This window comes from Danio aesculapii, chromosome 24 (genome assembly GCF_903798145.1).
Source record: "Danio aesculapii chromosome 24, fDanAes4.1, whole genome shotgun sequence".
NCBI lineage: Eukaryota > Metazoa > Chordata > Actinopteri > Cypriniformes > Danionidae > Danio > Danio aesculapii.
The window spans coordinates 4,863,844-4,885,955 of record NC_079458.1 but is presented as its reverse complement, the minus strand read 5'-3'; the positions used below and the strand labels follow the sequence as shown (position 1 = coordinate 4,885,955).

The 22,112-nt window shown below is 34.6% G+C and overlaps 1 protein-coding gene across 1 annotated transcript in view; it reads left to right on the top strand.

Moving 5' to 3' along the window:
- Window positions 1-19,829, top strand: part of rhot2 (ras homolog family member T2) — a 28,569-nt gene extending 8,740 nt beyond the window's left edge. Inside the window, exons 8-19 of the mRNA XM_056450509.1 lie at window positions 192-293; window positions 1,437-1,535; window positions 2,198-2,306; window positions 2,398-2,518; window positions 4,000-4,084; window positions 4,175-4,320; window positions 6,152-6,252; window positions 6,331-6,461; window positions 11,006-11,086; window positions 12,303-12,425; window positions 13,664-13,863; window positions 16,592-19,829. Coding sequence (XP_056306484.1) covers window positions 192-293; window positions 1,437-1,535; window positions 2,198-2,306; window positions 2,398-2,518; window positions 4,000-4,084; window positions 4,175-4,320; window positions 6,152-6,252; window positions 6,331-6,461; window positions 11,006-11,086; window positions 12,303-12,425; window positions 13,664-13,863; window positions 16,592-16,709 — 1,416 coding nt within the window. The 3' untranslated portion in view covers window positions 16,710-19,829. The remainder of the gene's footprint in view (window positions 1-191; window positions 294-1,436; window positions 1,536-2,197; window positions 2,307-2,397; window positions 2,519-3,999; window positions 4,085-4,174; window positions 4,321-6,151; window positions 6,253-6,330; window positions 6,462-11,005; window positions 11,087-12,302; window positions 12,426-13,663; window positions 13,864-16,591) is intronic.
- Window positions 19,830-22,112: the final 2,283 nt, after the last annotated feature.

The following is a 22,112-nucleotide window of genomic DNA, read 5'->3' as shown; positions in this document are numbered from 1 at the left end:
GCAAATGAGCTCCTGCTCCCCACCCCCTTTCCAGAAGAGGTCGGAGCCTTTACAGTTTGTTTCGCAGTTGCTCTTAAAAAACTAAATAAAAACATCATGCATTTTAGATCCTTCTCAGATTGTCAGACGACACCTGTATAGATTTGTCTATAGCTTCATGCATTGTGTTATGATGATGTTTGTTTCTGCAGTGCTCGGCTAAGAATCTGAAGAATATTTCTGAGCTCTTCTATTATGCTCAGAAGGCGGTTCTTCATCCCACTGCTCCTCTATACGACCCTGAGGACAAACAGGTACACACACACACACACACACACACACGTACAGCTATGTTTATGTGCACTTCCCATAGATGAAATGATTTGAACAGACTGTATAAACCCATAACCTAGCCCTCACAGGAAACAATCTGCATTTTTACTTTTTCAAAATACTTCATAATGTGTGAACTATAAGGCCTTTTTCTCATGCGGACCACTAAGTGTCCATAGAAAGTCGAAATGTACTGATATTGTGATACTTGTGTGGGCATTTGGTCCCCAAAATGTGTGGAATACACACACACAGCGAGGAAAATAACACCATTTTTCTCAGATAACATATTTCTAAAGGTGCCGTTGGCTTGAATTTTTCAGCGGATGTTGGTAACAACCAAAGAAATACAAATATGCATAGAAAACAAATCTATTTAGTTTACAAATTAGGTTATGTGTAATAAAGTGAAATGACGCAGGGAAAAAGTATTGAACACATGAAGAGAGGTGTGGAAAGGCAGTGAAAGCCCAGACAGCAGCTGAAATCTCTCAGTAGTCAACATCTACATTAGCAGGAGGATGAAGATGAAACCAGGGTGGACATTTCAGCAAGACAATGATCCAAAACTCAGCCAAGGAGAGTCTCAAATGCTTTCAGAGAAAGAAAATCCAGCTGTAGAATGGCCCAGCCAATCACCTGATGCAAATCCAATTGAAAATACAAATTAAACATCAGATTTGATAGACGAGACCCACAGAACCATCAAGATTTTGACACTCTGTTGAAGTCTGTGAAAAACACACACCTGAGCAATGCATGTGACTACATTCTCCATATGAGAGGCGTCTTTAAGCTGCCGTCACCAAAAAAGCCTTTTATATAAAGTGTTAAATACATTTCACCAGTTCAGTACTTTCTCCTTCTGTCATTTGATTGTTATTGCACAGAATTCACTTTTCCAGATTTTGTATTATTTTTATGTTTGTATTGTTTGGGTTTTTACCAAAATCTGGTTCAATTCCATGTCAACAGCTCCTTTAGAAATATTATTCCCAGGAAAAAACATGACGTGTTCAATACTTATTTTCCCTACATGACACAAGCATACATCCATACACGCACAGTACTTCATAGAAGGCTTTTCACCTTGAGTTCATATGTCTTTATGTGTATGTTTGTAGTTAAAGGCGCAGTGTGTTCGGGCTCTGAGTCGGATCTTCAGCATCTCTGACCAGGATAATGACCATATACTCAGTGACGCTGAACTCAACTGTTTTCAGGTCAGCTGATAAACTGCAGACTGCAGTCATTATTCAGCAGAAACAAAAAGTGTAAAGCAGGATTTTTATCATTTAGGATAACTGTTATTAAACAGATTTCCCAACACCGTTATTTAAGCAGAAAAAATAGGTTTAAAAGTGAATATTGAGAATATTTTTAGTCTACATGTAATATTTATCTTAAGAGTAACATGCTCTGATAAAATATATGTGATGTAATAATTGTAATTCTAATAGTTTAATATATTTAATATTAATTTCTAATCATTTATTTTATATTTGTTATTTTAAGAATTTAGAATAATTTTTAAACTAATCATTCTAAATAATTATAATTATAATTCGTTCATTTTACATTAACATTTAACATATTGTTTGTTAATTATTAATTATTATTAATGCACTATAATATTATTTGAATTTTGCTTAAAGGTTTTTCTAAGGTTTTATATTGTGTGCTTTTAAATTAAAAACATAACATTTTCTATTATGTTCTATTAAAGTAGATTATTTTTGTATTTTAAATATTTATATATAATTTATATATTTATTTTCTATATTTATTTTTCTATATTTAATATTTTAATAGTTTTTTAATTCAGTTTTATTTGCATTAAAGTGCATTTTATATTTCTTGATCTAATGTCAATCTGTGTGTGCAGAAATTGTGTTTTGGGAATCCGCTGGCTCCTCAGGCTTTAGAGGACGTGAAAACCGTCGTGTGGAAAAACACTAGCGATGGCGTTCAGGATAACGGACTCACGCTTAACGGTAATGCACATTACACACATTCATACACACTCTTATATTTACCCTATTAATAACTGATGATCGCACGTTACTCCACGCGTGTGTATTGTAGGTTTCCTGTTCCTGAACACACTCTTTATCCAGAGGGGACGTCATGAGACCACCTGGACCATCCTCCGTAAATTCGGCTACGATGACACACTTGAGTTGACTGACGACTACCTCTATCCAGTGTACGTTCATCAAAAAAACACACACAAACGTGTTTAAAATGTCTATTATTCTTGATAGTTTTGTCTTGAAGTCCATGGAATGTTTGCACTTATCAAACATCAAAAATATTATTTTATTATTACTATTAAATTCATAAATAAAAATTTGATAAAAAATAAATAAAAAATAAATAAATTTAAATAATATTATTATTATTATTAAATGAGTAACAGCTCTTTTCTCACAGTGTCTGAAATGGTTGGTTTAAGCATTCATTTTCTCTAAGCCCCGCCTTTCTGAGAGTTTACAGTGCTCTGATTGGTCACATGGGGCAGTCTTTTGTAATTGGTTGAAACCAAATGGTCATTAGCAAATCTGAATTTCAGCACTTGTGAACACAGTGAGGCAAACAGATGGCGTCTTTGGGTGCTTTCACATCTGTGGTTTGGTTCATTTGGTCCGAACCAAGGAAAACAAATCTTACATTGTAGCATTTTCTGCCGTTTTTGGGTCCTTTTCACACCACACTGAATGCTTTGGTCCGAACCAGTTGAAAAAAACAAAATGCAGTCATGTGACAAAATCCACATCACTCATTGGCTAAATTCAACGTGTTCAGCTTCAACGTGTTTCCTAAACTGCTTTTCGATTGGTCAGAATTAACGTGTTGGAAAATGCCAATGGAACTCCCACAAGTAAACAAACCAGCAGACACAAAATGTTGCGTTTTATTATGGAGGGAAGACTGTGCTGGCTGATTGTATCCCTGCTCATAGTATACTATATAGTTTATATACATCACTTCAGACAAACTATACATTTAGAGAATGAAGCACAGCTGCGGCTGGAAAACAATGTTTTATGCATTGTTAACGGTGAAGGCTCATCGTAAGACACTTCAGGAGGAGGCGTGAATGCATTTAGCTAAACTGCGACATGGTCATCTTCTGGAAATATTGTCAGCGATCCATCAGGTTATGTTTTTCCCTCTCTTTCTCTCTCTTCTCTCTCTCTGTTTAAAATTGTTGGTAAAGCGCTGTCAACAAATATTTTTCTTCGACACCCCATAAGATGGAACAGCGCATCGGATTACGGCAGCTGGATTAGTCCAAAAAGGCGCAGTACTCTTTGCGGTTGGCTCTGTTTTAGTTCGGCTCATGTTCTCACCACAAACGAACTGCTCCAGGGTTTGTTTGAAAGCATACCGAGGCCACCTCTTCAAGGAGGTCTCGGTAGGCTTTTTTGGTCTGCTTTTGGTGCGCACTCGACGGCGATTGCTACATTTACACCTGCCCAAATGAACCACACCATGAGGGAAAACAAACTCTAGAGCGATTCAACCGAACTAAATAAGGCAGGTGTGAAAACACCCTTAGTTGATTCCTTCACTATTTCTCGTTCTTTGCAAATACATTTGATTTTGTACGTTTGTCTTTTAGCTTCAAAAACACATTATAGGGGGCTAATATTCAAGTGTGTGTATGTGTGTGTGTGTTTCCAGATTGCGAGTTTCAGTGGGCTGCACGACGGAGCTGAATCATCTCGGTCATCAGTTTCTCCTGAAGCTGTTTGAGAAGTATGACGAGGTGAGTCCAGCTCCTGGATCTTATCCTCTAATGAACTTTGCGTGATTAGAGTTTGGTTGTGCTCATCATGCTGTGTTTCTCCTCCTGCAGGATAAGGATTCGGCTCTCTCTCCCGCAGAGCTCAAGAATCTGTTTGGTGTTTTACCCTACATGCCCTGGAGCTCCACGGTGTACAGTAACATCCCGCTGACGGACGACTGCTACATCTCTCAGCACGGATACCTCTGCCAGTGGATGTGAGTCAGTGTTCGTGTTTAAAGGAATCACTTTTCTGTTTGAAGCAGAAATGCTGAGTATGTATGAGGCAGACTATGTATGGCCGTTTGTGATTCAATTAAAAGAGCCAGTTTGTTTGTTAATGAATCAGAAAAAACTGATTGTGATGTATGTTTTTAATTGTTTATGATTCATTAAAATGAACTAGTTCATAAGATTCATTTGTTTGTGAGTCAGAACAGCACAGTTGTGATGTATGTTTATGATTCTTTAAAATTAGCAGTTCATAAGAGTCATTTGTTTGTGAATCAGAATGATTCTCTAAAATAAGCAGTTCACAAGAGTTATTTGTAAATCAGAACTATGCAGCTGTGCCGTATGTTTATAATTCTCTAAAACGAGCAGTTCAAAAGTCATTTACTTTTGAATCAGAACACCACACTTGCGACGAATGTTTGATTCTCTAAAAAGAGTCATTAATTTGTGAATCAGAATACCACTGTTGTGCCGTATGTGTATGATTCTCTAAAGAGTCATTTGTTTGTGAATCAGAACACCACACTTGTGACATATCTTTATGGTTCTCTAAAAAGAGTCATTTAAATCCAAATGATTTTCTAAAATAAGCAGTTCACAAGAGTCATTTGTTTGTGACTTAGAACTCTGCAGCTGTGCCTTGTGTTTATGATTCTCTAAACGAGCAGTTCAAAAGAGTCATTTGTTTGTGAATCAGAACACCACAGTTGTGACGAATGTTTTAGATTGTCTAAAAAGAGTCATTTGTTTGTGAATCAGAACACCACAGTTGTGACGAATGTTTTAGATTGTCTAAAAAGAGTCATTTGTTTGTGAATCAGAACACCACACTTGTGATGAATGTTTCCGATTCTCAAAAACAAGCAGTTCAAAAGAGTCATTTGTGAATCAGAACACACCACAGTTTTACCATATGTTTTAGATTGTCTAAAGAATCATTTGTTTGTGAATCAGAACACCACAGTTGTGAAGAATGTTTTTGATTGTCTAAAAAGAGCCATTTGTTTGTGAATCAGAACACCACACTTGTGATGAATGTTTCCGATTCTCTAAAACGAGCAGTTCAAAAGAGTCATTTGTGAATCAGAACACTACAGTTTTTCCATATGTTTACGATTGTCTAAAGAATCATTTGTTTGTGAATCAGAACACCACAGTTGTGACGAATGTTTTAGATTGTCTAAAAAGAGTCATTTGTTTGTGAATCAGAACACCACAGTTGTGACGAATGTTTTAGATTGTCTAAAAAGAGTCATTTGTTTGTGAATCAGAACACCACACTTGTGATGAATGTTTCCGATTCTCAAAAACAAGCAGTTCAAAAGAGTCATTTGTGAATCAGAACACACCACAGTTTTACCATATGTTTTAGATTGTCTAAAGAATCATTTGTTTGTGAATCAGAACACCACAGTTGTGAAGAATGTTTTTGATTGTCTAAAAAGAGCCATTTGTTTGTGAATCAGAACACCACACTTGTGATGAATGTTTCCGATTCTCTAAAACGAGCAGTTCAAAAGAGTCATTTGTGAATCAGAACACTACAGTTTTTCCATATGTTTACGATTGTCTAAAGAATCATTTGTTTGTGAATCAGAACACCACAGTTGTGACAAATGTTTATGATTGTCTAAAAAGAGCAGTTCAAAAGAGTCATTTATGAATCAGAATACACAGGTTGCATTGTATGTTTATGATTCCCCAAATGTATCATGATAATTAAACGATGTCTCATTAAATTGTCAAACTGTTGTAAAATAAACATTAGCAAGCGTGTGAGCTTTGATTTTTGACGTGTTTCTGAATAAACTGCAGGTTATTGGCGTATCTGGATGTGCACCGGTGTTTGGAGCATCTGGGTTACCTCGGCTATCCCATACTGATGGAGCAAGAGTGTCAGACGTCCGCCATCACAGGTAATGAGACCTGCTGTAAACCCCACATGTGTTAGATCAGACAATGAGGACCGTTTCTGTCTTCTGTGTGTATGTTAGTAACCAGAGAAAAGGCTGTAGACCTGGACAAGCGGCAGACTCAGCGCACTGTGTTCCTGTGTAAAGTGATTGGTCCACGGGGAACCGGGAAAACAGACTTCCTGCGAGCTTTTCTGCAGCGCAGCACTGAGGTCAGAGAGTGTGGCTTGATGGAGGAAAAATGGTTTCATTATAAAGTCTGCATGAATCTGAAGTTGCTGAGACTTATTTCAGTATGTTGATGTACAACCCCAAATCAGAAAAACGTGAGACTGTATGAAAGCACACATAAAAAAGAAAGTAGTGATTTCTAAATTTACTTTGACTTGTATTTCATTGCAGACAATAGAGCAGCACGTTATTTAATATGTTCCTTATTTGTATTGTTTTTTTTTAATAAACATATCCCAATTTTGGTTCTTGCAGCACATTTCAAAAAAAGCTGGAACGGTAAAGCATTTACCACTTTGTAATGTTGCCAGTCTTTTTCACAACACTTAAAAGACATTGTGAACATTTAAAAGACCAAATGATGAAGTGTTTCAGGTGTAATTTTGTCACGTTCTTCCTGCAAACTAATCTGAAGGTGGACAACGGGCAATGAGGTCTTCATTGTTGTATTTTGTGCTTCAAAATGCACCACACATTCTCTATCGGGGACAAGTTAGGACTGTAGGCAGGCCAGTCAAGTACCTGTATCCTCTTCTTTTGCAGACAGGACTTTTAATGTGTGCAGAATGTGGTTTATGTGGTCACTGTCCCAACTTTTTCTGATTTGGGGTTGTACTTCTACAACTGAGAGGCAGTGTGCTTGCTTTTCTTTGCTTTTATTACTGGCTTTACTTCACAATGTATTTTTTATTTACTTTTGACAAGCAAATGCACTGTAAAAAATTTAATGACAAAGTCAAGACAACACATTTTTATGTTGATTTAACTTATTTTAATAAGTTAATCAACTTTCAGCTAATTAAAGTTATACAAACTTAATAGTTTTAGTCAGTTTGATTGATTTTTATTTTTTTTTATTGATTGACAAGTTTATTTGATTCAACAAAAAAAATGTATGGCAGCAAAAGTTTTTACAGTGTAGTAGCACATGTCTTATTTTTCCAATGTCCAACTCATTCTGTGACATCTTCTATGAAATAACTTTTTAAGTCATTTGAAACAGGCTTTGACTTGTATTGAAAATGACGTATAATGCTATTTACATGAAAACAAGCTAAAAAAGTCACGAGTCATTTAGTGTTGCCAGATCTTGCTGGAAAAACCAGCAAATTAGAACAAGATCTATTTATCAAAAATGAATTACAAATAATTTACTACACTACTATTTAGTTAATAAAATGGAGTTTTATTTTAATGGTGCATTCACAAAAGATGCAGATTAACCATTAAAGGGCCATGAAACCCCCCCCCCCCCCCTGTTTCAGCAGGGTGTTTTCACATCTCTAGTTTGGAAAAAGTCAGGAAAGTGGGTGTTTCCAGCTCTGTTTAGGTGGGAGTGTCTGGGAAGGGAAAGAGTGAAGGTTTTGCATAAAAATGGGAGTTTTCGTTTGGGCACGCTCTGATTTTCACAGAGGCTAAACAAACACACAGACGCAGGGGAGAAAGAGTGTTTGTTTACATGGACATCAGTAATCAAATTACTTGCCAAATTCTTAATTTGTCGACTTTAACTGCAGTTTACCACTTTCACTTTCATTCAGGAACATTTCATGCATGCCCCCATGACAAACGAGATATAAGATGCGAGGATGAACTGCTGGAGAGTGTAGTTTAATGGAATGTTTGAGACCGCAAGGCGAATGGGAGAAATAAAACCTCCGCATTCCTTGGTAACTTAAATGCACTCGGTAGGTAGCGTCAGAAAGCCGCGTGTATCCTGTCACAAAGTGTGGCGAAAATCCTTCACGACGGTAATAGTTTGATTAAGGTGTTTACATTCGGAGAGCAGCATTCACAGCGGATCTTTCAGTCTCTAATGTTGTGCTATAATATTGCAGTGATATTAACATACTGTAAACTGAGTAACTAAATCATTTAGACTAAGGTCTGTCTTAAAAAACTGAATAAGTACTGCTGACGATATGAACTAACTTTGCCATCTGAATGAAAGAACACCGATCACACGCACTTACCAAATCTGTAGAGACAAGACAATCAACACCAACTGGAGCCATGTCTTTTTAAAAAATTAGATGAGCAGCAAATCCAGATTTCACCATTTCAAGATGCGAAAAGCTTTCAGGTAAAAATGTTCCTTACAAACACATTTCTGTCGCCTGCATTGTAATCCACACGTGAGTCTAGCTGCGCTCTCATAGAGATGAAATGAAAACAAAACCTGCGTTACAACACATTTATAAACGCAACACTGACGACCCATGTCTCCAAACAATTCTTGTTCTTCCACTTGTTTTGGCAACACAACGTGGCATCTCTCTGCCATCTGAACACTGTAACAGCTATCATGCATATTAATGAAGTTGCACCGCATACACAATAGAGCACACCGATTGCGTTGAACCAAGTCTTTCTCATGAATTAAATACTGCACACTCAGAGACGTCACAATGTACTCGCAGGTACAGACATCCAGTCTCCAAGCTGGATTACACACAAGTATCTAATCTCCGTGACTCATTCATTTCAAACCGGAAGAACGAATTTGCTCAAAATAACGCAAAAACAACCTATTTTCACTATTTAGTTAAATATGTGTCCTAATAGTGTTTTTAGCAGCGTGGGACACATATATGACTGTCAACATCTCAAAAATTGTGTTTTGGTGTTTCGTGACTCTTTAAGCGGGAGTGAGTTACATATTAAGTCAATGCAAAGACGATAGACATCCTTAAGTGCGATTCGCGTGAATGAGACGACGCAAAATAACACGATTCGAACAAATCAAATAGACATAGAAACTCTTATATGTTTCTGGTTGTACAGGTAGCTCTTATATTTTTATACTTGTACTTTTTCGGCAGCCACATTAATCTGTATATCTAAAGTCTTCAAATGTTTTATATTTGCTTTTATTTTCTACTTAATTTAGATTCTTCTTGTTGTTGTCATTTGTAAGCTCATGAGTGGTTGTTTAAGCATTTCACTGCATATTATACCATGTATGAAGAAATAAAATTAGAATTTGAATCACTCGAGTTAAATAATCTGAAGTTTGGAGAAAATTTATGTTGTGTTAGTCAGGAGCTAGGAGCAGCCATCATGCAGGTAGCGTGCGAATTAATTGAATTTCACGTGCGAATGAAGTGAGTAAAGTAAATGTTCAAGCGTCTAATTACATGCAAATAGCACGATTAACTCACTCAAGATTCATCTGGTGTGAACCATAGACTGTAATATATATGGACATAGTATCCGTGACGTCACCCATAGGTTTCTGAACACTGCAAAAGAAGTTACTAGTAGGCGCGGCCAACCGTCGCCATTTTGTTCGCGCGTCATCGCACCCACGGCGGGATACCAAACAAGGGCAAAGAGGCGGAGAGTGAGCAAAGCTACAGACACCTGCTGGCACTTTGCTTAGACCTGGCAGACAGACTTTACTTTGGGAGAAATGCTTGATACTTTATTACCTGCGACTCGTTTGTGTTCTGGCCACATGTGCTTGGCTGTACACTATATCAATAAAGTGTTTAGACTTTCAAAAACACTGTAGTAATACAGTGAGCCACTAAACATTGCTCTTACGACGTTTTTCTACAGGAGGAAAACGCGAAATACTTCCAAACACTTCAATTATAGTCTGTGTTAGTAAATGCAAGACTATTGATGAACTCCAGCATAACACTGTATGATAACGCTTCAGATGACTGTTCTAGAGCCTACAGCTAATCAATCTGTCACATTCTGGAGTGCTTTATGGGTCTAAAGAAAAATATTAATGATAAATGATCTTAAATAAAACAAATACATTTATAGAGATGGTATACAAGTATATAACTTCACTCACATGAGAAACGAGGCCACGTGAATGGTTTGTGAGCACAATTAAGTGCACACAGCATCCCATATCATCTGATAATTGTAAGAAATAAGTCCAAAAGGCAGCTGACTGTGTAAAGCCACATAAAACAAAACAAAAATACGATGAATATGCCGAGATCAGTGGCTAATCTGCCGGATTCAGCTGAGGTGAAGTGACAGTGACCAGCGAGACCTAGCTGTCACTCAAGTGGCCACGCCCTTAATTATGCAAACTTAATATAACCTAATATAAAGGAAATGAGTTATAAAAAAATTCACCCCCTCACAGTTGTCATGGAGGGTAATAATAGCTGTATGAACCAAAATCGTTCTTTGTACCAGGCTGTAAACACCTTTTTTTCTGCTGTAAAGTTGGCCATTCTAACAGTGGGCTCAATTGCAATTTGCTCTATTATGGAGCCAGGACTAGCGGAACTTTGATGAATTGAAATTTCAGTTACTTCCGTATTGGCTTCCCGAGGGAGAGCGGGAGGTTGCCGCTTAGTGTGAACGCCCCATTAGAAGTACAGATTAACATATTTGTTTGTTTGTTTTAAAAAGAATAGTAAAAAAATGTCTTTTTTTCAACGTTTGGTGCCTTATTACAGTTTATAGTCTGTTTACGAATATTAATCTCTCTGTAGTTGTTTATGGAATCTGGCACTCGCGGATCTGGTGATAAAATTGCTTTGTTTATTTTCAGAGAAGTGATCGTGATCCCGGAGCTCCTTCAATATATGCCATCAACACAGTCTCCATCGCTAATCAGGACAAATACCTGATCGTAAGTCTGTCTTAACCCACATTAACTACTGGTTTATCACCTGCCTATTATTGACTGTTTATTAGTACATCAAAAAGCACATATCCTGCATGATCTTATTCTACAATACTAATCCTCCCCAATAACTAAACCCATGTACTACCTTAATAACTATTCAAAAGCAGCAAATTAAGAAGAAGAGAAGAAAGAGCTTTATTGCCAGGTATGTTCACACATACGAGGAATTTGTTTTCGTGAGAGAGCTTCTACAGTGCAACAGGATAACAGAGACAGGACAAAAAACAGATAATAAATATATTAAAAAAAAATAGAAGTAAGTAGTGAGTGCAAATATACAGATTGACAATTGTATGTACGTGTTTATTACTATATACAACGTTATATGTGCAGCTGTTATGTGCAAATTGGCATGTAAGTGTGTGGTTAAATAAGTGTATATGTGTATAAAAGTGTATAGCAAGTAGTGATGTTGGTTCCGCAATTATTATCATCAAGTGTTCATGAGATGGATTGCCTGAGGGAAGAAACCGTTTCTGTGTCGGGCTGTTCTGGTGCGCAGTGCTCTGTAGCGTCGACCAGAAGGTAAAAGTTCAAAGAGGCAGTGTGCTGGGTGTGAGGGGTCCAGAGTGATTTTGGCAGCCCTTTTGCTCGCTCTGGATAAGTACAGTTCTTGGGAAGTATGAAGGGTTGTACCAGTGATTCGCTCAGCAGTCCGAACTATTCGACGTAGTCTTTGGAGATCGTATTTAGTAGCTGAGCTAAACCAGACAGTTATACATTTGTACAATTGTACATTTAAAATAAAGTGTTGCCAATATAGTTAATAAACACATTTACTAGACGGAAGTAAAGTTTGAAAAGGGAATGATTCATTTGAATAAAGTAAGCTCAAAGGAGAGTTATTTCAAAAGCCTTGCATGTTAAAGCATGTCAAAATGTAAATCACTTAATTATTTACCTATTACTGATATTAATTGACAATTCAAAAGGATTTAATTAGATAGTGTTCGAATACAATGTACATATAATTAATGGAATATCAATTGTAGGCAACAAAAAATATTTAGTTTCAAAAGTGATTTTGGTGTAAAAGGCTTCAATTTGGAGCAAAAAAAATGCACAAGTACTGGGAGGGACAATTGCATCCCATATATACAGAAGTAAAATATACAGAATTTATTTGTTTATTTTTAGTGTGCTGTTGTTGTTTTCTCAGTTGGAGGAAGTGGACGTGGAGACAGAGTTTCTGAAAGCGGCAGATGCAGCGTGTGACGTGGCGTGTCTCATGTATGACGTCAGCGACCCCGACTCCTTCAACTACTGCGCTAGCATTTATAAAGTGAGAAAACATCAGCATCTGCACAAAAACACTTTAGTTCTGGAGACACGCGTCTCACTTTTATTTGTGAAGCACATTAAAACAGCAATGGCTCATAGAGAAAACGTGCCCCAGCAACACATTTGCGATTTGAGTCAAAAATGTACACAGCACCCTCTAGTGGATCTTTGAAAACAAAAACTGCAAGTAGACGTAGCCCAGGGTACATATTTTTCGGTTCTCAACAATGTAGCCCTGGGCACATTTTCTTAATGAGCATGAGTTGCATTAAATCTGATCACACAAATTAATTAATATTCCATAATGACCTTGCACAAACTAATCTTTCCCTTGCCATGTTTCTTTGTACGGTAGCGTAATAGTTATGTTTTTGGGAAATTTGTGCGTGTGTGCATATATGTAACTACTATATATATATATATATATATATGTGTGTGTGTGTGTGTGTGTGTGTGTGTGTGTGTGTGTGTGTGTGTGTATATATATATATGTATATGTATGTATATGTATATATTTTTAATTTTATTTTATTTTATTTTATTTTAATTAATTAATTTATTTATTTATTTTATTTATTTTTATTTTATTTATTTTTATTTTATTTTTATTTTATTTGTATTTATTTATTTATTTATTTTTTTTATTTTATTTTTTTTTTTTATAATTTTTTTATTTATTTATTTTTTATTTTTATTTTTATTTTTTTTGACCATGGTTAGTTTTTTTGTAAAGGCTTTTTTTTTGGTGAACTATTAATTTCTCTTTCGCTAGCTTGTATTTTTAGTTTATATCTTTTTATTTTAACTATATTTAATGTAATATTTAAGTATATTTAATATATTTAATTGTTGCTTTATTTAACTGAATACACAGCTAATCCATGAACTGTAATATTCTATTATTATTGCAATTATTGTAATATTAATTGTGATATTATTTCAAAATAATATTTTTTTAAATATTTATTTGATATACGATCAATTCAATTGATCAAATAAAAGTCAATTTTACTTTAAATAATTTGAGTAATTTCTCAAGGATTATTCGAGATTGAATACTGGACTAATGATACAAAAAATCAGCATTGCATCTTGGGAATAAATTGCATTTTAAAATATATTAATCTGGCAAGTAGTTATTTTATGTTGTAATATTATTTAATATTTTTGGATCAGACTGTCTGTTTCAGAGATGTGATTTCTTGAGCTCATGAGCTGTTTTTGTGTGTGTGTGCGCAGCAGCACTATATGGACAGCGGGATCCCGTGTGTGGTGCTGGGCTCTAAAGCTGATCTGGTGGAGGTCAAACAGCATCATGGGATGAGCCCGTCCGAGTTCTGTTACAAACATCGTCTGCCTTCACCTCTGCATTTCTCTGCGCTGCTCACACACACTCACACACACATTTACAGCAAGCTCACCTGGGCCGCCATGTACCCGTAAGTATACACACCTCTTTTTGTTGTGTAATATAATTTTTGGTCCCTTATTATACTATTTTAAGTGTCCTTAACTAACATGTACTTACACTGACAATAATAATTAGTTACAATGCACTTATTGTGTAAATACATATTTTACATTGTACTTTGGCTTGTTTAAATACCTGCCTGTATTTACATTTCAGTTATTACATTCATAATTACACTGTTGATCATACCCTACACCTTAACCCAACCTCAAACCTGCACATATCACCAAACCTGTCCTTAACCTTACCTGTATCCCACCTCTTATAGCATCAGAAGTGTTCTGCAATATATTATCAACACATTACGTATATTGTATTTATATTTTGATGTAAGGACATAGTAGTTAAGGGCACTTAATATAAAGTGGGACCTTATTTTCTATTTAATTATGAAATAAAAATAACATTTAATTAAAATAAATATAGTAAAATTACCAATTTAATTGTTTTATTGAATGTTAATAGATGGTATTTAGAATATATTGCTCAGTGTTAATGTTAACTATTAACTATTGTTTAAAATATTGACATTATTGGAAAGTGCAAAGTGTTTAATATAACCTGTTAGATTTAAACCAAAATAAAATGTTATTATTTTAATTATTAAATTGAATCTACTGAAGTTTATACAATAGAAATGTCAATAATTTAGTCATTTAATTTAAGCTGCTGAGTTTATACAACTTTAGAGAAATTAAATGGTCAGTTTAATTGATTAAGTTTAGCCAGCATGAACTGCTTCTAAAAAGGCCATTCATTTAAAGTTTATATTTCATTTATTTTAGCTGCTATGTTTAAATAAATCCCCTTTAAATGATTGATAAAGAGTTTTAGTCATTTAATAATTAAAGCTAAACGTTTACATTTTAGCCATTTCATTTAAGAAAATTATTATAAGTGGGTTGATTTAAATTAATTGAAATTAAATATTATAATTTTAGCTATTTCATTTAAAGTTGCTAAGTTTAAACAGCTTCAAAAAATTTAATTCATGTAAATAAAAAAGTCAAACTATTGCATTAAATTTAATTGCTAATTTTAATTTAAATATAACATTTGCCATTTTAATTGATACTGACAGGTTTAAATGCCATTTTTTTATTACTAAATAGAAGTATATCTATTTAACTCATTACTGCTAACTTTAAATGAAACAACTTTAGAAAAAATAAATTGATGTCAATTAAATTTAAAATATTTAGCCAGCAGGTCTAATTTTGCTTGAACTACTTGAAAAAAAAAAAAGCACATTATTTAACTGCAAAGTTTAAATCAGGGGGCTCAAACTCGGTCTTGGAGGGCCGGTGTACTGCAAAGTTTAGTTCCAACCCTAGTTAGACACACCTGAACAAGCTAATCAAGCTCCTTCTAGGTGTAGTAGAAACTTCAAGCAGGTGTGTCAAAGGAAGTTGGAACCATGCAGCACAGCAGCTCTCCAGGACCGAGTTTGGGCATCCCTGGTTTAAATGAAAACCACTTCATATTATTTATAAATAATTTAAGAATTTTAGTCATTTAATAATTTTAGATAAAAGATTAAGTTAATGTTTTAACATAATTTTAGCTGTTAAATTTAAAGCTGCTAAGTTTTAACTGTTTAAAAAATTTATTTTAATTTTAATTAATTTTATGCCAATTAATTTATGCATTTAAATTACTGATTTTACATGAACTGCTTCAAAAAGCACATTCATTAAATAGGATTGTATAGTTATAGCCATTTATTTAGCTGCAAAGTTTAAAGTCCCCATAAACCAGAAGCTGTGACCGCTTTTTTATTATATTGTGATGCAGTTCCTAAAGAAACTACATATTAAAGGAGAAAACAGTGGGCGTGGCTTCTTTTTTTTCTACTGCGAGCTGATAGGATGTAGTAAAGTAGGCAATTCAGAAAGATCTGGAAAAGGGTTTGGGGAGAGTTACTACAACCTGACAGACTTCTCCTGCTCACCATTTCTGTGTTGTCAGGTGGAGGGGGCGTGGTTAAGTATGTTAGCCACACCCAATACCTCAGACAGGCCTAATCTGACAGTTTAGCTGAAAATAAACAGGAAGTGCATTTTCAGATTTCAATTAAAGATTACAAGAACAAACTATTTATTTTTATCATAATGACATGCACAGATGAATTATTCAGCACAAAACCAGCAATGTGAGCTAACAAAATCAATATGGCTAGTTTTGATTTCAAGGGGGACTTTAAACGAAACCTATAAAATTGAATTTTAACTGTTAAATGTAAAGTCGCAAAAATTTATCCAAATTTTAAATAAAAATCAGATTTTATCCACAATTTAAGCCACTACAGAACATTGTAAACTTAATCACTATTTATATAATGTTTAGAAAATAATAATTTGTGAAATAATGTAATATATTATAATAATATAGTGTAATAATAGTAAAATAATGTCCTACTTTGACGTTTGACACCAAACGCTCTTATATCTACTCCTGAATTTTACAACCCACTCATTTCCTCATGTATATAATGACCTACTTAATAATTTTCCTCTGAATGTTGCGTGTCACCCATAAAATCTCCTGTGGAGTAAAATGGATTACAAATGTTGCATGTGGACTTCAAAGATCTGCAGACGCCAGACTAAAATTAGCCTGAATGTGTGTGTGTTGCCAAGGTCGCCAGAAATACAGAGCGCATTTAAATCTCTCCCTATGTCACTTCCTGTCCGCAGGCACCTGAACGGATCAGACATGAGCAGCACGTCTTTCTGGCTTCGTGTGACTCTTGGAGCCACAATAGCGGCCATGTTGGGCTTCGCTTTGTACAGAGCCTTTAGCCGACACAAATGATGGCCGTTCTCTCGCTATACGTGCAGATAAACACACACTCCTCCATTTCCTGCGCTGTCTTGGCCTTACTGACTCACTGTGGCTTAACAAGGGTCCTGTTAGATACAGTGACGACAACAGAATAAGCAGATGTTTGGACTAAAGTATTACACGTCAATAAATTCCCGAGCTCACATCAGTCGAGCCCTGGAGATGTTTTTTTTTTCCAGCACATTTTGAGGAACAATATTGAGGTTACGTTTTTGAATTGTGAGAGTTTGTGTTGTGTTTATAAGCTTGGGAAGTCAAGTGTATTCCATGTGAACCCGTATTCGGTTTCTGAAGCGTGTTTTCAAACGCATGCTAATTGAAGCTCGTTTTCGTATTTGCATAAAAAAGGTCATTTCAATTTTTTTATCTCACAACTTTCTTGCTGTTGGATATTTCCATGTCACGCAGTTTGGATTTTTGTTTTCAGAATTTATATATTTGTGAGACTATTTTGATTTCTAAATTTGTCGCAATTTAATGCAAGTTTGCATTGCCGTTTTAAGCGAAATTTTTACACTCTGAATTAAAACTGCGAGTTTATATCTTGCAGTTTAGAATGTTAGTTTTTACGTTCTGAATTAAATTAAAATTGCGCGTTATATGTTGCAGTTCGGAACGCAAGTTTTACGTTTTGAATTAAATTAAAATTGCGCGTTATATGTTGCAGTTCGGAACGCAAGTTTTACGTTTTGAATTAAATTAAAATTGCGCGTTATATGTTGCAGTTCGGAACGCAAGTTTTACGTTTTGAATTAAATTAAAATTGCGCGTTATATTTTGCAGTTCGGAACGCAAGTTTTACGTTTTGAATTCAATTAAAATTGCACGTTATTTCTTGCAGTTCGGAACGCAAGTTTTACGTTTTTTATTAAATTAAAATTGCACGTTATTTTTTGCAGTTCGGAGCGCAAGTTTTATGTTCTGAGTTAAATTAAAATTGTGCGTTATATGTTGCAGTTCGGAACGCAAGTTTTACGTTCTGAATTGAATAAAAATTGCGAGTTTATATCTTGCATTTCGAAATTTATGCTTTAAATTTAATTAAAACTGCGTTATATTTTGCAGTTCGGAATGCAAATTTTTATGTTCTGAATTAAATTAAAATTGTGAGTTTAAATCTTGCATTTCGGAACTTATGCTTTCAATTTAATTAAAGCTGTGCGTTATATCTTGCAGTTCGATTCGCATATTTTTACATTCTAAATTTAATTAAAACCGAGAGTTTATATCATGCAGTTTGGAATTTTAGCTTTTACGTTGTGAATTAAATTCAAATTGCATGTTATATCTTGCAGTTCAGAATGTAAGTTATACGTTCTAAATTAAATTCAAATTGCCTGTTATATCTTGCAGTTCAGAATGTAAGTTTTTGCATTCATGAAAACATATACATTTTTTTTTTTAATTTAATTGTGAGTTTATATCTTGCTGTTCAGAATGTAAGTTTTTATGTTCTGAATTACATTTACATTCTGAATTAAATTAAAATTGCACATTAAATCTTGTGTTTTGCAATGTAAATATTTACGTACTGAATTAAATTAAATAGTGTGTTATATCTTGCGCTTCAGAATATAAATTTTTGCGTTCTGAATTTAATTAAAATTCAAATTGCGTGTTATATCTTGTGGTTCGGAATGTACGTTTTTACCTTCGTAAGAACATTTAAAAATATACTTTTCTTTATTCCGAATTTAATTAAAATTGCGAGTTTATATCTTGCAGTTTGGAATTTTAATTTTGACATCCCGAATTTAATTAAAATTGCGTGTTTAAATCTTGCTGTTCGAAATTACATTTTTTAATTCAGAATTGAATTGAAGTTGCAAATTTATATCTTGCACTTCAGAATGTAAATCTTAAAATTCTAAATGTTTTTAAAATTGCGAGTAAATATCTGGTGATTTATAAGTTAAATATTAAAATTATTACAATTTTAACATTGTTAAATTATGAGTTTGTCTTGCAGTTTGGAAGTTAAATCATACAATTACAACATCTTGCAATTTCAAGTTTATATCCAACAGTTCTTACATTTAAATCATGCAATTTAAGTCAGAATTGTGAGAGATAAACTTTAGAATTCAGACTTGTATGTCGCAATTCAGACTTTGCTTTTCTCAGAATTGTGAGTTTATACCTCAAAGTTCACAATTTATATCTGCAACATGAACAAAAAAAAGTGAGAAACAAACTCCCAACTGCAAAAAGAAAGGTATTATTTGTGAGATAATTGCAATTACCTTTTTTATGTTTTTAATCTGTGAAGAAAATTCGGCTTCCATTGCATCTCAGTGTGAGGTCGGTTATTCAGTTTTACCTCAGCCGCTTCAGGAAATGCACTTAAATTTAATGTATAATTCAGTTTTTTAGAATATTTGATAAGCTGGGTTAAATATAAATTACGCTTTACTAATATTCTACATATCTACATATTTCTGCTGTGAATTTGGGTGCATTTTTTTAATCGGCTGAAGTAAAACCAACAAGCATTTCCATTATTACATGTTTCTATGTGCGGACCATGACTGATAAATAATATTTTTAAGACCATCGAAGACCCATTGATGCTTTTGAGAATCGCTAAAATGGTGCTTTTCTGTTTGTCTGTATATTTACTAGAGGACGAATGATCACTGATTTAGTTTAAAACTCCATTAGGGCATAGATGGTGTTTCTAAATGTATTTTAAATCCTATTTTAAGCTCTATTGCTTCAGACGGATTGAGTTCAGAAGCAGAACCATTACTTATTGACAGAAATAGATTATTGTTCAAACTGGATCTCAAAACTGTTACCAATTATTGAGCCTCAAATGTTTCTTTATATTCAGAGTTTAGTTTCTGAGACTGATGAGTATAGATAGCTGTATGACTGCGGCTGTGCTGATTTATTGGTTTAATTATCATAATAATTCCAATATTTTGTTCAGTATTAAAGATGGTGGGCTCAACTTTAACCCCACCCCCCAGGCTTGTAATCTGGTCTGCCATGCTCTTCCAGCTTCCCTAGCCAATGAGATGCTTGGAATGAAGACAGTATATGCTCTATTAGAAATATTTTGTAATAAACTAGCCATTTTTTTCTGCCGATTTGCTTTCTGTGCTTTGTGACGTCAACGTTGTGGTTTGACACTTTGTATGTGGTTGTTTACAATTATAAAATCTTAATTGTACGTTTACGTCGCAATTCTGATGCTCAAAAAAATATTTTTGGCACTTGTTCAAATTACTTATTTAAAATGAGCTGAAACGACACAATTCTTGAGGGTTTTTTGGCACAACTTAATTGTTTTGTGTTTAATCAACTTAAAATTGTAAAAGCCATTAAGTTAACTTGTTTTGGGATGACATGAAGGGATTGTGTGGAACCAAGCAGTTTTTACAGTGGAGAGAAGAGGCACACTGTTAAAAATGCTGGTTCAGCACAATCGATTTGTGTTAAGACAACATGAAGGAATTAAGTTTACGTATAGTTTTTACAAATTTAAGTAGATTGAACAAAAAACAATCAAGTTCTCCCAAAAAAAAAACCTGGTCTTACTAGAAACGTAAGTATTTTACGTTTGGTCAGTTTAGTGGCTAATTTGTACCAATTCAGTCAAGTTCAGTCATACGAAAATGTACGAATTTATGTAATGTAATGTGTATTTATTATATAGTGCATTTATCGTGTATGGCCATACACCCAAAGCGCTTCACAATCATGAGGGGGGTCTCTTCACACCACCACCAGTGTGCAGCATCCACTTGGATGATGCGACGGCAGCCATAGGACAACAGCGCTAGTGCGCTCGCCACACACCAGCTATAGGGGGAGTGGAGAGACAGTAATACAGCCAATTCGGCGGATGGGGATGATTGGGAGGCCATGATGGTTAAGGCCCGAGAGGGAATTTAGTAAGGACACCGGGGTTACAGCTCTACTCTTTACAAGAAGTGCCATGGGATTTTCCCAAGGGGGAGACCCCAGTTTAACGTCTTATCCGAAAGACGAATGAGATTTTAAAAAGGAGGCGTGGCACCGTACCCCTCTCCCCTAAACCCAAACATCATTGGGGGATGAGCAAATCACTCTAAATTGTACTAATGAGATCGTACTAAATCAAAAACCACTCAATCAAACAAAGTTGAATAAAAGTAGTTTGAACAAACAGCAAATGTTTTTTTTTTCAGTGCAGGATTGTCAGATTTTTAAGAAAAAAAAGTATGAGAACGGCCAAAAATTGAGTTAGAATGGCGAGATATGAACTTAAATTGAGGAAGAAATCTGAACAGTGAAATATCAGAGTTTAGCGCTTAAATCGAACAGTTTTGAGTTCATATCTTGTCGTTTGGTACACTGTAAAACCCAACAGTCAACTTTATCAAATGCAATGTTTATAGTTAGCTGACTAAATTGACTGAAAGTTAATTCTACTCATTTGAAAAGAGTTTTGAACTCCGTGTTGAAGGTAAAGAGTTAATTAAATACCTCATTATTTCAACTTAAATGGAGTAAGTTCACAGTACTCATATAGATTAGTTTTTTAAGCTCTGATGGTTTGCAGCAATTGGTTTCCTCAAACGGTTTGAGTTGACCTCTTAAGGCCCAAGATGTTTTTTCACATACATTTTTTATGTCTCTTTGCTATTTGGGCTTATTAGAACCTAATTAGAATAAATCACCTTTTGATATGATGTACTTTTAGAGAAAAATGATGTCCATATTTGGACTCGTGGTCCGAATTTACATAAAACACTTTTTCTTGAATTTTTTAATGCAAATATAACAGAATTTTTTTTGAAAACAGCAGGATGACTCTGTACTGTATGTCTGAAACGAAATCTAAAACATTCAAAGTATTTTTAATAGCCACTTACGAGCTAAAATGTGCTGTCCACGTATGTGGACACTCAAGCCCTAAGAGGTTAACTTATTGGGTTTTACAGTACCTGGTTGGTTTGAGTTCTCTTCATTTATTGGGTTTCACTGTGCTCAAATTGCTTCTTTTACTCAAATGGAGTAAGTTCGCAGTACTCATTAGGATTAGTTTTTGAACTTAAATGGTTTGTTGCAAATCGGTTTCCTCAAGTAGTTTGAGTTACCTTAACTTATTGGGCTTTACAGTATGTAAATCTTAAGATTCTGTGATTTGGGATGTACATTTTTTTTATTTCTAAGTTTTCGAGTTTATTTCATCCAATTTGGAAAAACTTGAATTTTAACAATCTGAGTTAATTTGAAAATTTAAGAGTTCATATCTTGCAGTTTGCGTATGTTTATTTTTTTTCAATTACGAGTTTATATCTTGCCGTTCTAAAATGTAATTCTGTGTTTATTAAAAATTGTGCTTTGCTTTTTAATATCTTGTGATTCTGAACGTAAATCTCA